Below are 17,351 nucleotides of genomic sequence, written 5' to 3'. Positions count from 1 at the left end.
CAAATCCTACGACCAATGTCGCTTTCTACATGTATGGTATACTTGCATTAAACGTTGATTTAAAAAAAGATTCCTAATTCTGTCTCTGCTATAAATTAGTCTGGGTCCACTTACTTCTTGAGGCCTTAGTTTCCTCATCTGTAAAACAAAGGTGAACTGTATTATCTTATGTTAGTTGGAACATGCTAAAATTCTATGACCTATTTCTTACTACTCCATCCCTTGATAATAAATAACATATTTTTTAAATGGGTATTTTGATATATAGATAGGGACACATCTCTTTGATGTGAAATGCCTGAGGTACCAAAGAACAAAAAGGGTTTTTGAGGTTCCTGGCTCTTTTGTGACTAGATTATACAGGGAATCCCAAATGATTGATGGGGTTTTATGAGGGAAGCTTTGGCTGGGAGACACTCTAGAAGATAAAAGTATTCTGTAAATTTCAGGTATAAAAGAAATACAGTGCTTCAAGTACAGCTTCCCTCCTTATTCATACACAATGTGATTCTTATGAAAATTCAGAACACAGATTTTGTCGACCCTAAAGCCAGGCTTGAATCGGAACTCTGCCTATAATTCTGCTAGCTATGAGATCGTGGGCAATTTCCTTCCCTCTCTACACCTCAGCCTCTTAAACAGGCATAATGAGAAGTGCATAGTGCACATCTGCCACATATCATCACCATCATCATCATCATCGCCATCAGGGCTAGCACATCAATCAAATCTCTGCTCTGCTCTATTCTTTGGTTTATATTGTCAATGACTAGGGGCATGTTTAACGTATTTGTTAGTGCCCAGCATAATGCTGTGCACACAAAGGCATTTACAGAACCGTTTTGAGGATGAATGCAGGATTCAAAGAAGTATCTTACAGACAGTTGAAAGGACAGTTCCTCACTTCTGTGGAGAATGAGAGGAAATAGGAACTGAAGGCAACCTAGGTTTTATTTGGATAAATCTTTAATACAGAAATACTGTTAGATATGGGAATGTATTTTCTTTTCCTTTCTTTTTTTTTTTTTTTTTGAGACGGAGTTTCGCTCTGTTGCCAGGCTAGAGTGCAGTGGCACGATCTCGGCTCACTGCAACCTCCGCCTCCCAGGTTCAAGCTATTCTCCTGCCTGGCCTCTTGAGTAGCTGGGACTACAGATGTGTGCCACCACGCCCAGCTAATTTTTGTATTTTTAGTAGAGATGGGTTTCACCATGTTGGCCAGGATGGTCTTTATCTCTTGACCTCATGATCCACCCACCTCAGCCTCCCAAACAAAGTGCTGGGGTTACAGGTGTGAGCCACCACGCCCGGTCTTTTTTTTTTGAGATGGTGTCTCGCTCTGTCGCCCAGGCTGGAGTACAGTGGCACGATCTTGGCTCACTGCAATGTTCAAGTGATTCTCCTGCCTCAGCCTCCCGAGTAGCTGGGATTACAAGCATGCGCCCCTACACCCAGCTGATTTTTGTATTTTTAGTAGAGACGGGGTTTCACCATGTTGGCCCCTATTTTCTTATTCTGTTGTCTGTAATAGATATTTAAAATATTACACACAAACAAGCTATTTTATTCTATCTACAGTGTTGAAAACCTGAAAAATACAGAAAACAATGAAGAAGGAAAATCATACCCATATTATAATGCCTACAGATGAACAGTTTTGATGGGAGCCTTACCATGTCCTGCTAGAAGTCTCATTCCACCCTAAGCCAAGAACATCAGATGTTCCTTCCCTCCCTCCATCAATACAACTCTCACCTCACAGAATTTTAAGGAAGAATTACAGGTGACCTCGTGACATCTGGCTAAGTCTCTTAAATCAAACTGCAGTTATCACATCCGTAGAATGAGATACTTCCACATCACCATTGTTGGAAAGAGATCACGTAGCCTGTGTGTCTTTAATGCCTTATAAACATACTTCAAGGATTATTCAGGCTATAGCTATAACATATTATAAATTCTTGATTTGTCCTGATGGCTATTACATCTTTTTTTTTTTTTTGGTTTTTTTTTTTTTTTTTTTGAGATGGAGTTTCGCTCTTACTGCCCAGGCTGGAGTGCAGTGGTGTGATCTTGGCTCACTGCAACCTCCGCCTCCTCTGTTCAAGTGATTCTTCTGCCTCAGCCTACTGAGTAGCTGGGGTTACAGGCATGTGCTACCACTCCCAGCTAATTTTTGTAGTTTTAGTAGAGATCGGGTTTCTCCATGTTGGTCAGGCTGGTCTGGAACTCCTGACCTCAGGTGATCTGCCTGCCTCAGCCTCCCAAAGTGCTGGGATTACAGGCATGAACCACCACACCCGGCCTGGCAATTGCATCTTATAGAAGGTAGAGGAAGCATATGGGCTATATGGGCCTAATTCTAAACAACAAAGAATGAGGGGGAAACCCAGGGCAACAGTGAGAGTATTATGTAACAGTTTTCTTTACAAACAATAAAACAGAAACCAAAAGCAATCTAGGTAGATCTAGGTAGAACATTTTCTAGGTAGATCATTCCAGAACAATAAACAATATCCCACACTTTTTGCTCAAACCCTTAAACCTCCTGTATGTACCTCAACAGCATTTGCCTATCAATAAGAATGAAATGCAATGGGTCTGCAGAATATGAGTATTATGTGCTCTATGCCTTTTTCTATGAGAATCTGAACCCACAGAGTCTAAATGCGTAAAAAGTCTGGTCTCACACCTCTCCACTTCTTGGGCACATGGTTGAGTGTGCACACATTCAACCCCCCTGCCCCCTACCCGCTTCTGCCAACTCTTTGCAGACCTGACTTCAACCCGGGACGTGCTGTTAAGGCCCAGTCATGAAGCTTTGTCTCTGCAGGCTTATAATTGAAAAGGGTACACAGTGCTTGTTACCATACCCACGGTGCCAAATTGTGCGGAGGGAGCCGCTGAGACAAACTTTAATTACAACTCCTTGGAGCACGCTCACCTGTTTTGCTGTTTCAGTGAGGGCAGCGGCTTCTGCTTTGCCCAGTTGTTGCACCATCTTGTAAAATAGGCTCTCTTTATTCTGCAGCAAAACATACGGCTCATCATATTCTTTCAGTCTTCCTGAATCTAAAACCTGTTAATCAGCAGAAAGAAACCCATTGAAACACAATGTTTTACAGTAACATATTATAACAGAGACAATATTTCGGAAAGGGGCAGGAGAGGGAGAGAATCTGTTTGGGTGGTAGGCCTGGATGGTGTTTAAATGGTTTGATTACCCTGTTTTACGAAGCAAACAAAGGCCTAACCTGACCTTTTATTACTATAATGTTATAGGAAAGGAAGAAAATGAAAGTTCTAGACTATTATTCTGGGCACTCAGCAGTCCTGTGGCATTTTATATTCTGCCAAAGGCATTTTGGGTTCTTATCATTACTTAGTGCTTTTAACTCTCAGACTCTCAGCATTGAGGGGTATTTATACATATGATCAGAGTTGGGAAACTTCTTGATTTAAGAAAGTCAAATTCAATTTATCTAAAAGGTAGGGTAATGTCACAAAAAACAGATGGGAGAGACCTGACAGTAAATTAATTGCCGAGCCAGTTTCACAGACTCTAAGCAATATTTGGAAAAGAAGTAAATGTTTCTGGAATTTCTTTAAGGTTCTAGAACATGTCAGCTGCTAAGAGGGGCTAAACTCTGAATGGTGAGGTTAAGGTGGATTCTGAAATTGGCTCTGGGTGTACTTTATTATTCCGAGAGAGAAAGGCTGGTCAAAAAAGCTGTTATCTAAGCAGCTTTAGCATAATTGCTCTCTGCACAGAAGAAATCTCTAGAAATCCAATTTTCTCTTTGGATAAGACTAAAGAAGCAATTAAGAAATTGAGCTCCAAGTTCCTGTGATCACAGCCCACATGGCACATGGGGCAGCCCAGTCTGCATTGCTGAGGGCTGAATATCTGTTTTCCCAATCACCTTTCTTTGCTTCTTTCTCTTTCTTTAGCTGCTTGCCTTTTAGCTGCTTTATTGCTCATTAATATGTCCACTGGAAATTGAAAGAGGGAGGAAGGGGCTCTTAACTCTGCATTTCTACTTATTAGTGGCTTTGGTTAATGATTTCAGAGGGAAGAAAGAGTCTGAACAATTGGCCCAAATGACGTACCTAGGAAAACAGTTCTGATGTTAAGTGGCACTTAGTTCTTCATTTAGGCCGTATTTAGAGTAAATTTATCTTAAAAGAATATGCTGAACCTCCAAACAGGACACAGGTTGTTTTTCTACATGTAGGCATTGCAGTTAATTCCGTCCCATGGTATTTAATCGGACACATTTATTAAGCCTCATAAAGGGCATTTTCCTGTTAATCTTTTGTTTACTACTGTGAATCACTGCTAAGGGCAGCTTTCTCAAAAGAGTTCAAGAATAATTGAATCTGTCACATCCACATAATAATTAAAATGTCCTATAATTTGGCATGCCAATTTAGATACCCCAAATGTGTAATTTTACTTAAGCATAGCATTACAGAGCATAACCACTCCTCCTGACAAGGAAGAAAAAAATCTGCAATTTAAAAATACAGGTCTCTCTAATGCTAAAGACTAAGTAAATAAGTGAATCAAATTACTTTCTAAAATGATTAAGTTTTAGTCTGCAAAAGCAACATGTAAACTTTTAAAAATTATTCCCACAGAGTTGATAGTGAGTTCTCTGTAAAGACTTTACATAATGTTTAATGGAAAGGAAGTCCTACTACTATTTGGTCCTTGTCCAAATTCCTACTAAATTTATTCACATTTGAGTGACTAGTAAATCGTTCCAGATTCCCTCTCATTGTCTGAAAACACATGAATGCCACTGAGACCTGGAGTTCTCAAAATTGACCAGAATCTAAAAAGGCAGAGCCAGGAAAAAAAAAAATAATGTTCTCAAAAAGCATTATTATTATTAGATTAATAATAAAAATGACAGAAAGATCATTTTGGTCAAAATACTTTAAGCCTTTTAAATATCAAAAACTTAGCAACTGCATTTTATTTGTTAGGAGAGTTTTTGAGTTTAGGGGTGATAAAACCACGACCTTAATAATTTACTAGAACTTAAAATTTTAACTTCTATAAGGTTTCACACTTAAAAAATATAAAATAAAACCAACCTCTTTAATACTTTTTTGATACGCATTAAAACAAAATTAGGCCAGGCGCCTATAATCCTAGCACTTTGGGAGGCCAAGGCAGGTGGATCACTCGAGGCCAGGAGTTCGAAACCAGCCTGGCCAACATGACAAAACCCCATCTTTACTAAAAATACAAAAATTAGCTGGGCATGGGGGTGTGCAACTGTAGTCCCAGCTACTCAGGAGGCTAAGGCACGAGAATCACTTGAACCCAGGAGGTGGAGGATGCAGTGAGCTGAGATCATGCCACTGCACTCCAGCCTGGGCGACAGAGTGAGACTCTGTCTCAAAAAAAAAAAAAAAAAACCCAAAAAATCCCAAATAACCCCCAAAATGTAGTATCTTATAATGAACTGGATTATCACAGCTGCAGATGAATTTGCAAGATTTGAGACAAGGCATCCCTGGCATATAAATATGACCTAACAAAGAGTATGGCTACCATAAAAATCAATGAAAGCACCCCATAACTAAAATATCAGTTTGTGGGAAAACGAAAATAAAATGGGTTGAACATGCTCTGCTTTTACAATCATCACTGAAAACTCCCAAAATAGAATGGATAAGGTAATTTGCTTCCTTCCATCCATTCATCCAATACTGAGTGAATGTCTGTTTCCAAAGTACCATTTTAGGAATGGGAGATTCAAAGATGAGCAAGAAACAGTCTATCAAGATGCTGACAGCCAGAGATAAAGATGGAAATGCAAATAAGTTAAACAACTTAGCCTAGGCTGCACAAATCGGGAGATGGCAGAGCTGGGATTTGAACCCGGGTGTAAACCTGTCTTCTTTCCTCTTCATGTGAGTTCCCAGAGGTACATTATTATTTACTTTCAGTTTCTTTGTTTTCAGAAGTAAAATATGGGCAATGAGAACTGTAAACAGTTAATTTTCTAAGACACTTTTTTATTTGGATAATAACGGCATATTTTAAGAAAAATATGCCTGCAAGCATAAAAAATTCACCTATTCACTTTCCACTACAATTTGAGTCCTAATATACCCAGGACTCAAAATTATTTACTGTGTGCCTGGCATATACTCACAGAAAAAGAAGACAAATTTTTTGTTGTTGTTGTTGAAACAGAGTCTCACTCTGTTACCCAGACTGGAGTGCAGTGGTGCGATCTTGGTTCACTGCAACCTCCACCTCCTGGGCTCAAGCCTCAGCCTCCCGAGTAGCTAGGACTACAGGTGCACGCCACCAAAGCCTGGCTGATTTTTGTTTTTTTTGTAGAGACGGGTTTTCGCCATGTTGCCCATGCTGGTTTTAAACTCCTGAGCTCAAAGCGATCCTCCCACCTTGGCTTCCCAAAGTGCTGGGACTACAGGCGTGAGCCCCCACTCATGGCCCAAGAAAACAAACTTCATTAAAGTTTCAGGATTAATAATGGGCAAGTGACACTCCGCCAAAACACACTGGAGGAAAATGGAAGTGAACCTTCATGAATTCCTGAATTTATTCAGCACACATTTACTGCACACTTACTGCATTCATGTCATTATGCTAGATGCTGTGGAAGAGGCAGAGATGGGTAAGTCCCAGCCCCTCCATTTAGGAAGCCAATACTCAAAAAAAAAAAAAAAAAAAAAGACAGAAGAAAACACTCAAGTGACTAGAATGCCAGAAAAAAGGCAAAAAAAGTGGGAGTTTAGCAACAGCAGAAGTCACCTCTGGCCAAAATTTCTGATGAGGAGCTTCAGGGAGGAGAAAATAGCAAACTGGGCCTTGAGGAATAGATAGACTTGGACACGTAGAAATGGTGGTGGAGGTGAGGGGTGGGAGGACAGTGGTCATTCCAGATGCCATGACGTCTGACAGCTCACCTATCGCTTCCTCAAGGGCAGGGTTATGTGATTGCTCTTGTTCACTGTTGCATCTCCAAGGCCTGGCATTGCACATGACGTGTGAGCAGGCACCCCATGCACACTGGCTAAAAGTTAAATACAAAGGAAGTAAATTCAGGGCACGACTGGGTGACTGACCAGTGGTGCAGTCTGGTAAGACCACAGAGTGAGGTCCGGCAGAGAAAGAGTATAGCTAGCCCCGGGAAATAGATAAGGAAGGAGGTATAGGGATGCCAGGATTCAGGCTATAGCCTTGGAGGACCACATGCCTCAAGTTGATGGCTATAGACAAGAGAGAGAAAAGCAAAAAGGAGACACAGCAGGAACGAGGGCAGAGGCTTAACTCACAAATCAAATATTGGAAAAGAGAAAATAAGGAACAATCAGATGCTACAAGGGCCAAGTTAGGATGCACATGGAAAAAAATGCTAAGAATAGAACTTTAACCACTTAGTCTTTACACATGTTGAGTATACTTAGGAAATGCCCGGGACCAGAAGTGTTTCGGATTTCAGATACTTTTGAATTTTGCAATGTTTGCATTATACATACTTACAGATTCAGCATACTTCATCCGAAAATCCAAAATCTGAAATGCCCCAGTGAGTGTCTCCTACGAGCTTCACATCAGAGCTCATAAAGTTTCAGATTTAGGAGCATTTCAGATTTCAGATTAGGGGACTCAATCTGTATTTACTGATTTGACCAAAGATTCTAGATCTTTTACAACAAAATAAAGTGACTCTGAATTTTCTTTTTGTACAGAAAAAGGGGTTTAATCTTGAATTTCTATCTTCATATCTTTTGTACCTACATGAAAACAGTCCTGAAATCTCCTGCTCGGTCCTCACCTTTCCTCTACCCAAGTAAAACCGTAAACTAAGCCATGCATTGATGTTGGTCCCATGGCCCCAGGATCTCTCCAGCAATGCAAACCTCAAATCACTTGCTCTCTCCAGAAGGTCAAGGAAAAACACATTATACTGGAATGCATTAGTCAGTTACGCAGTTACATAAGCTCAATGAAGATGTGTTTATCAGGCTGCATATCTGCAGATATTCCAGGTAGCTGTCCTAGATATAAAAATTAAGTGAACCAACTGCAAAACAATTTAATCCATTTAATTGGCAGGATGCCATTGCTGATAGTGGGGTGACCTCAGAACAGGAGAAGGGCAGGACAGGGTGAAGGATAAAGCCTGACCATAGGAAAAGAAAAGCTCGGAACAGCTTTCACTATGGCAGCAAGCGATACAGAGAAACCCCACTTAGCAACAGGCAGAGTGAGGGTGGGAGGGTTTCCATTTCAGAGGTCGGTTCTGGGCCTCCATGACGAAAGGGGTGTACAGAGAGTCATCTGACGTTGGAGATTGGTTCCCTCACTGGTAAAATGGGTGCCTGTGACTCTTCTCTGGGACAAGATACTACGGCATGTGGCAAAGATTACTTAAAATCCTGCCTCAGGTCTTGAAACAGTAAATGATTCTTCACACCTGGGGAAGATGAAGGGTAGGTCCCAGTGACCCACTCAGCCACTTCCCCAAAGCTCTGCAATTGTGTGTATTTATTCTCCCAGTTTGTTCATTTTTTATTTTTTACTTTTTGAGATGGATCTCACTCTGTTGCCCAGGATGGAGTGCAGTGGCACGATCTCGGCTCACTGCAACCTCCGCCTCCCGGGTTCAAGAGATTCTCCTGCCTCAGCCTCCCGAGTAGCTGGGATTACAGGCACACGGCACCATGCCCAGCTAATTTTTCTGTATTTTTAGTAGAGATGGGGTTTCACCATGTCGGCCAGGCTGGTCTCGAACTTCTGACCTCAGGTGATCTGCCCTTCTCGGCCTCCCAAAGTGCTGGGATTACAGGCATGAGCCACTGTGCCCAGTCCCAGTTTGTGCTTTCTACCTTCACATTAGTTCTTTGTCAACCTGAACACTTTAATTAAATGTCTCAGCATATTTTTCAAGAAGTAATTTTTCCTCTTCTGAAATGTTCTAATTGTGGCCGTTGTCGGTTTCTTAAAGAGAAGTTCCATGAAGATGAAACATAGAATTTAAATAAAACTCAAGTTAGCTTTGAGTTGTGTTTCTCCAGCTGGTTCTGTTAGAACGATTTCTAGTTTGTTTTCTCTGAGGAAACTCTACTAAAAAGAGATTTGGGTTTAGAAAGAAAGATATACATTATATACCCATAAGATTGCCTACAAAGAAAAGAGCTACAATCTGAATTTCTCAGTCCTGGTTTTGGTTCTCTGTAATTCACTCCCGAAGAATTCTCTAACTGCAGATTCTCTTATTCCTCGTTCACTCACGCTACCAGGGAGAATCCAGAGCGTTGGAAGGACGGGTGTGCAGGGACTGGAGGAAAAGGCTGTGCTATTGGCTGAAAGGAAAACAAGTCACAAGTAACCAGCTAATCCTAAAAACTACAGGGAGGAAGCTGTCTTTAATGTGGAGATAGTGGTGCGTATTAGAAAAAAGAGGATTTCTAATTTGTCTGTCTTGCTCTACTGTTTTGTGGCAACTGGGCAAATGAAGATTAAATTAGCTGTCATTAAGACTACACCATGTTTAATAAAGTTAAAATTGAGAGAACATCTTCATAAAATAAAATTCTAAGCTTAACACATTAATGGCGATTAATGAACCAAAACTGGGTAAATCCCTTTGGAGAGTCAACACATAAACAAAGCTATTAATTAGGTCACAGTTGTTTCCCAACAAGCCTTTTGCTTGATCTACTTACAGTAAACAAAACCATATCCATCCGTCTTTGTGGAGAAGGATTCACCAATGCAACAAAATGTAATTATTACACCTTAAGCACTTGCAATTACACGACTGTATGATGACAATAGTGTTGGTTATGTCCTTCATTAACATCTGTCACTCCCCAGCCACTCCCTGAGCCTGCCCTCTGGAGCACTGAGCTTTGCAGCTGATTCACTTGTCTCTATGTTTCCACAGCTTTCAGAATAACAGAACAGAACATGTGTTTTCTGGAACGGTATCTCTAAAGCAAGCAAGGGAAAAAACAAAAACAAACAAACCAAAAAAACACCTCCAAAATCAAAGATCTGAGAAAGAATGGTATGTATGGTGTTCCCCCAAATTGAAAGCTGGCTGATGATCAGAAGCTCTAGAATACAGGAGACACTTTCAGCTAGGAGTCGAGGGAACAGAGGCCAGTTCCCAATCTCAAGCTACAGAATGCGTGTCTCCTTGGTTCCCTGAGGCTGAATCCTGCCATTGCCTGTTAAGAAAAATCGGAAAATAATTCTCACAAAGAATTCAGAGCTTGTAATAAGACTCCTTACTTAAATTTATACCTCCTAGTAGGACTTCCTGTGATGTCACTGATGACCTCGTGGCCAGGGAGCCCTAAATGGAAGATCTCCCAATATCACTGGAGACATTGCCATAGTTGGAGACACTCATGGAGTTGGGAGTGAGAAGGAAAGTTCCATGCTGAAATGCAATGTCACCTCAACAGTTACATCCTCCAAGGGAACGCTTGCCTTTCCCTTCTCCAAATTTACTTCTTCCAGGTCTTCCTCACTCATCCAGATAGTCAGGTCCCAAACAGAGAAACCGAGACTGACTACCCCTGTCTTCCCTCAGATCTCACATTCAATCCATCACATTCCATTTGCTTTACTTTGCTATTTACTCCAAATTTATCCATTGCACCATCTTCACTGCTCACACCATAGTCTAAGCTGCCATTGTGCATGGTGTAGAGAGGGCATGACCACAACAGCGAATGCTGCGTTTGATGAACTGAAGGACAATAACTAAAGGACTGTGGCTTTTACTACAAAAGAAAGAGAGTGAACAGAGTGAGGAAAGGCTAGAAACGTAGGGAGGGGCCAACTGTAAATCGCTTTGTAGAACCATGTTCAGAGTTTAGATAAAGACATTAATCAAGAGAGAAAAAAATTAAGGTTCTCAAAATCTAGCTGGAAGGACTGGTATATAAAGCAATAAACTAATGGGCACATTTCAATAATGGTAACAGTGCTGATGGATCAAGGGGATGCTTGTGAACTAGACATTTACGTGGTCAGAAGCTGATTGATCAGATTTAGGAGTGACCAACTGACTTGTCTGGCAAGTTCTGTCCTTGCTTGCTGTCTCTCTAACTAATCAGACCTTCTAAGTTGACAGCACTTCCAAGCATTAGATAATAAAAGGAGTAACTATCGTCAATGCTGCAACAGCAATCCCAACAAGAAGTCTATATGATACATTTAGATTACAAGCGCCTGCCACCACGTCCAGGTAATCTTTGTGTTATTAGTAGAGATGGGGGTTTCACCATGTCGGCCAGGCTGGTCTCGAACTCCTGACCTCAAGTGATCTGTCTGCCTCGGCCTCCTAAATTGCTGAGATTACAGGCGTGAGCCACCGTGCCTGGCCTTGCTTCCTAAAATTATCACTGTTTCTCTTCATTTTCTAAGCCCTCCAATTCTTATGTAACAAATTTCCTATGTTAAATCCTTTCTGTTGGAATCATTTGTTTTTCTGGCTAGGCCCTCTCTGAAAACAATTTGTGATGGATCTTCTCATCTCTTCCCCCGTGACACATATCTTGTGAACGTCCCAGAAGCACAGAAGTTCTGCAACATTACCCAACAAGCCCCTTGCAGTATATAAAAACCTAAATCTTTCATTAAGGGGATCAAGAATGCTGAAACAACTGTGACAGTGATGATGACTGTGATCTTCTATTGATACTATTCTGTAGTACGACAGTTAGCATCACAAGCTGAATCTTAGATTTGGGATATTTTCATGGTAAACTTTTAACATATGATTTTTGCATACAATCATATGCAAAGAGATACATTGGATATATTGTTAGTAGCCCTGAGGGTGTAGTTAAGCATATGAATTACTGTTGGGAATGAGAGCCAAAATTAACAGAAAATTAACTTACTAGGGGTTTCTATCAAGTTTTACAAGGAAGGAATAAACTGAAAAAGTGAACATAATTGGGAACAACAGGAATTCCACAGGTGAAGGACTCACCATTATCTTGTCGCTGTCAATAATGGTGTTCAATCTGTGTGCAATGGTTAGCACGGTGCAGTGGGCAAATTTCTCCCGGATTTTTTTTTGTATTAACTCATCAGTTCTGCAATCAAAGAAGTTAAGTTTAATTCCGTAAAGATGCAAAAAGTAGACTTAAGACTTAAGAAGCTCTACTGCACAATAGAGATTTTTTTTTTAAAAAAAAGATCACATATATTCAATGTTTTAAAAATCATGTTAAAATGTTTTAGGACAATCTTATTCTTTAAAAACAAGTATAAAAACCTATGTAGTAATTTACTAATTTTCATAAAACAATGAAAAATATCTTCCCTCCAAATTGCTTAAAGCTGATTATTGGGAGTGGATTTGAGGAATCTAGCTCTCCTGGGATACTGAATAATATCACTGACCCTGGAAAACATGTTTGGTTTTCTTCTTCTGTTTTTTCAGAATGAATGTTATCCATGTTAAAACGTTATCTCTGGGGCAAACAAAGCACTTAGAAATATTTCTCAGAATCATTCCATGTTTCCCATTTACACACTTAAAATGTGGACTCAAGGTTACATGGACCTCAGCTTTATACCTTGGATCCACATTTGCCGTCGCTTCATCAATAATCAATATCTTATTTTTCCTGAGAATTGCTCTGGCAAGGCACACCAGTTGTCTTTGTCCAACACTAAAATTGGATCCTGATTCTGCTAATTCAGTATCCATTTTACCAGGAAGATCTTCAATGGTTTCTTTAAGTTGTACCTGTAGATGTACAAAGAAGAATGACTGCTTATCATTCAAGCCGCTATGGAAGTAGTCAAGCCTCACAGACATTAGAACCTTCAAGTCCCTTCTCTCGAGAAATATAACTTAAGTGGAAACATACATGAGGCTGAGAGTTACCTCTAGTTAATGTTCAATGAGAAAGATGGTAGAGTCAACACAAAACAGAAATATTCTGACTTAAGAGAACAAACAATGGAACCCAAGATGCTCCTTTATCACCATCAGCAAGCACAGTCTGTTCATGCAGGGTCATGTGTTAATACTGCATAGGCCAATTTCATTAAGAAAAACACAGTATGATCAATAAAATTATTCTGTAGGTAAAATACAGAAAGATTAAAAAAAATCCCTTCTTAATTTTTAGTTAAAAGATTACAGAAATTTAGAGAGACAAAAAGAGTGATGGCTGCCAAGGGGCTGGAGGATTAATTGTAAATGGATACAAGGAAATTTCCTGGGGTAACAGAGATGTTTTAAAACTGGATCCTGCAATGACTGCACAACTCTATAAATTTACCAAAATCACTGAATCACTTCTAAAGGGAGCATTTTCTGCTATGTAAATTAGACCTCGATAGAGTTGGTGGAAAAAAATCCTATCAGTGTCCCCCAGCACCTGAACTCCCTTACCAACAACCAACATGACAGCCACCAAGAACCCCTCTTCCAGGGAGGGAAGGAAGTTTCTCAAAAAATGAAGCTCATGTTCCCAATATAGAGTCTGAAGAAAAGGTGAAAGGATCTTTCTGGTTGGGTCAAGTTTCCCAAAGTACATTTTGGAGAGGAGTGAGTATAACTCAAGGGAAAATTTAAAAAGAAAATTACTGCAGGAGGTATGGTCCTCCAAAAATACCATCTTATAGGCACTTTACCATTTTGGAAGGTTTTTTAATCAACTGGAAAAGTTAAAAAAATACAAATGCAAACAATGGGAAACTGTGCCTCATTTGTTAGGAAATCAGGAGCTTATAAGCTTATTCTTGGGCTGGTCCTTTCCCAAGTTTAAGTCTCTATCACTAAAGCAGGTCGGTGCATTTTCTTCAGTCTAATAAATGTTTGGCAGTGAATGAAAACTCAAGAAAAACAGGACACAATATAACATCTTGCCCCAGACGATGGGGATAGATGATGTTGATATTAATGTATCTTTATAAAATTGTAGCTATAAGATGATCTGTTACTACATTGGGTGGTGGTTCAGTTCACTGATGTTTGTTTTGGAGACATTTTATAGAACAAGAGCCAAACTCAGGTGACATTTGAGAGCTATAGAGGAACCAAGAGTCAATACACTTCCAATTAAGAGATCAGCAAGCAGATAGATGAGTGATGGCCAATAAGCAGATGTACAGAACTACAATGCCCAACAACAAAAAGCCAAGAGTAAACGGGCAACATTGTCATGTACCTTAAATATGGAAGCACACTTCTATGAATGTGATCGAGTTGTACTCATGATGGAAGTCCAACTCCAAGAAACAGGAATTTTGAGTTAAGATTAAATATGGTATTGATATTTGGCATTAGCATGCAAGGTAGGACATTAAAATCCGAAGTGTGAGATTTGGCTCGTGGTGCAAAATGTTACCCTGAAAATTATAGGATGGAATATGTCATAGCTTAGTCAAGCCCTCTCCATTACAAGGAAGAGCACTTACTGAGTAATCTTTTTATGAAACACACTCAGAGACCTATATCCCAGGTGATGGAACTGATAAAAAGTAGATGTTGGCAAAGTTTTTATTAGCTTTTCCTTCTGAGTTGATTTTGACAATACTGCTAAGTGCAAAAAGGTCTGTTCTAAGACTTGCAGCCAGATTTGAAGAAATAATCTCACACCTGCCCTTGATTAAGGTGCCATCCCATCATTCTTCTGGGTTTTGACCCTCCTTGAGGTTATCCACATTGACTTGATGAAGAATAGGGTTGTGAGGTGAAGAACAACAAACACATTTCCCAGATAACAGTGTCTTCTGAGACTCTGTCATCATGATTGAATCAGGGATGGTTATGAGAATGATATGAATGTGTGGCCGAGTACAGTGGCTCATGCCTGTAATCCCAGCCCTTTGGGAGGCTGGGGCAGGCAGATCACCTGAGGTCAGGAGTTCGAGACCAGCCTGGCCAACATGGTGAAATCCCATCTCTACTAATAAAACAAAAAAAAAAAATTAGCTGGGCATGGTGGCGGGCACTTGTAATCCCATTAGGAGGCTGAGGCAGGAGAATCACTTGAACTGGGGAGGTGGAGGTTGCAATGAGCCAAGATCGTGCCCCTGCACTCTAGCCTGAGCGACAGAGTAAGACTTTGTCTCAATTAAAAAAAAAATGATATGAATGTGAAGGCCCTCTGTAGTGTTATCACACATTCAAGTTATGGTTAAGTATTGGCACTGAGAAAAAGACAATGGAGACAGTGGAACACAGTGACTAAGCGTGACAACTGGGGAAATTGAAAATATATTAGACAATGGTATTACATTATTCTTCAATTTCTTCAGTGAGGTAAATAACTGTATTATGTCATGTAGTTGAACGTTCTTGTTCTTAGGAGGTATATATACATATTTAAGGATAAACTGCAACTTCACGGAAATGTCTGCAACTTACTTTCAAGGGCTATAAGAGAGGAAGCAAATGTAGCAAAATACTGTATTAACAAATGGTGAATCTTGGAGAAGGGTATGTGTATGTTCATAATACTATTCATTTGACTGTTCGGTGATTTGGACATTTTAAAATAAAAAATGGAGCCTTGAAGACACACAGCATGGGTATGAGTCCTGCCTGGCTCTGCCAACTGGGCAAGTTCCTGAACTTTCTCTATCTTAGCTTCCTAATTAACTTCTAAATAAGACCATACTAAGATTATTATGAAGATGCTTATCTCCTAAAATTGTTGGAGTATAAAATGAGTTGGTATGTGTAGCATTTACAATAGTGCTTGGTACCAAATAAGAGATCAATAGATAATATCTATTCTTTTTTCTTTGTTTGTTTATTTTGCTCCTTCCTGGGCGATGAAATACTGCCTATTCTTTTTTTTTTTTTTTTTTTTTTTTTTGGAGGTGGAGTCTTGCTCTGTCATCCAGGTTGGAGTGCAGTGGTGCGATCTCAGCTTACTGCAATCTCTGCTTCCCGGGTTCAAGCGATTCTCCTGCCTCAGCCTCCTGAGTAGCTGGGACTACAGGTGCATACCACCACACCTGGCTAATTTTTTTTTGTATTTTTAGTAGAGATGGGGTTTCACCATATTGGCCAGGATGGTCTCGATCTCCTGACCTCGTGATCCACCCGCCTCGGCCTCCCAAAGTGCTGGGATTACAGGAGTGAGCCACCACACCCGGCCGCCTATTTTTAATAATGCAGTCAGCTAGTTCTTTTCATGCACTGCTGTAGTTTTCTTCATTGCATTTACCAGTACTAATATTATATTACATATGCATTTTTTTATTTTCTATCTTCCACACAAGAATTTGTGCCCTAAGAGGGTAGGGACTTTATCTTTCTTGGTGACTGCTATAGCTCCAGAGTCTACAAATGCCTATGTAAAAACCTCCCCACACATATCTGTTGAATGTATGAAGTTACAAGGACACCTCATTTTGTGACATGTCTATTCTTATAAATTACAAAATAAATCCACACAGAAACAGAATTTACATACAATTTTCTTACTAAATGTCATTGTAAAAGAAACATAGTCCTTATAAAATTAATTGGCTCCAAGATATCATAACATTATACTTTAAAATATAGAAAACTTAATGTTTTCTACATTTAATAAAGGTTGTAATTTCAAAAAAACAAGATCAAATCATACTATTTGAAACTATACATTTCAAACACAGTATATCACATTATTTTGAAGCTTGGAAAAAACAGGAAACTAAAGGAAAACTGAAAATAATGAACTGAACTTTCTCAGACAGCCCATTTCTATCATCATATATGTCTTCAAAGCCTCAAGGAGACTCACGTGGATGTCAGATTCTGTTTCCATGTTTTTTTGAACTGACTTTTCATAAAGGAAGTCTCTGATGCCAGAGACTGAAATGTGATAAACAGCAACTCAACAGATGGGAACAAGCTTTAACGAGAACACAGCTAAGTGTGAACGAAGTGAGCGGAAGCCCATTCTGGGCAATACAGGCCTGGGACAAATGGAGGTGCAAGGTGTGGGGAATAGAAGGCCCAGAGGATGTGGACACTGCTGATGTGCAGATTTCTGCCTTATGGTGTCCCGAATACAAGACATCCTTGTATTCTAATAGCAATTCTATCAATGTTGAACATGATTAGATGATTTCTCCACTATTCCAACATGATATAACCTAGTCTTAATTGTAGATCCCGGTATTAAAGTCGTTTTTTAATTAACAGAAATAACGTGCTGCTGATTCATTTTCTTGGTTGTACCTACTGTGTGATCTTTTGACTTTTTTCTCATAAACGACTTCCATCTTTAATCATTACTTATGTTATATTTACAGAGTTGTTCTTATTTAGCGGCCCAAACTGGCACTAATTCTAGTAAACTTTCTTCCATTTACAGCT

General features: G+C 39.8%; 1 protein-coding gene across 5 annotated transcripts in view; it reads right to left on the bottom strand.

Annotated features, from left to right (window-relative positions):
* Nucleotides 1-17,351, bottom strand: part of ABCC4 (ATP binding cassette subfamily C member 4 (PEL blood group)) — a 393,134-nt gene that overhangs the window by 12,587 nt on the left and 363,196 nt on the right. For all 5 annotated transcript variants that reach the window (XM_055244268.2, XM_055244267.2, XM_055244269.2 and 2 more), the window contains 3 exons: nt 12,598-12,770; nt 12,006-12,111; nt 2,945-3,079 (listed from right to left, as the gene is read on the bottom strand). In XM_055244268.2, coding sequence (XP_055100243.1) covers nt 2,945-3,079; nt 12,006-12,111; nt 12,598-12,770 — 414 coding nt within the window. The remainder of the gene's footprint in view (nt 1-2,944; nt 3,080-12,005; nt 12,112-12,597; nt 12,771-17,351) is intronic.

Source organism: Symphalangus syndactylus, chromosome 15, assembly GCF_028878055.3.
Source record: "Symphalangus syndactylus isolate Jambi chromosome 15, NHGRI_mSymSyn1-v2.1_pri, whole genome shotgun sequence".
NCBI classification, from domain to species: Eukaryota; Metazoa; Chordata; class Mammalia; order Primates; family Hylobatidae; genus Symphalangus; species Symphalangus syndactylus.
Note: the sequence above shows the minus strand (reverse complement) of the source record. Positions and strands in the feature narration are given on the sequence as shown.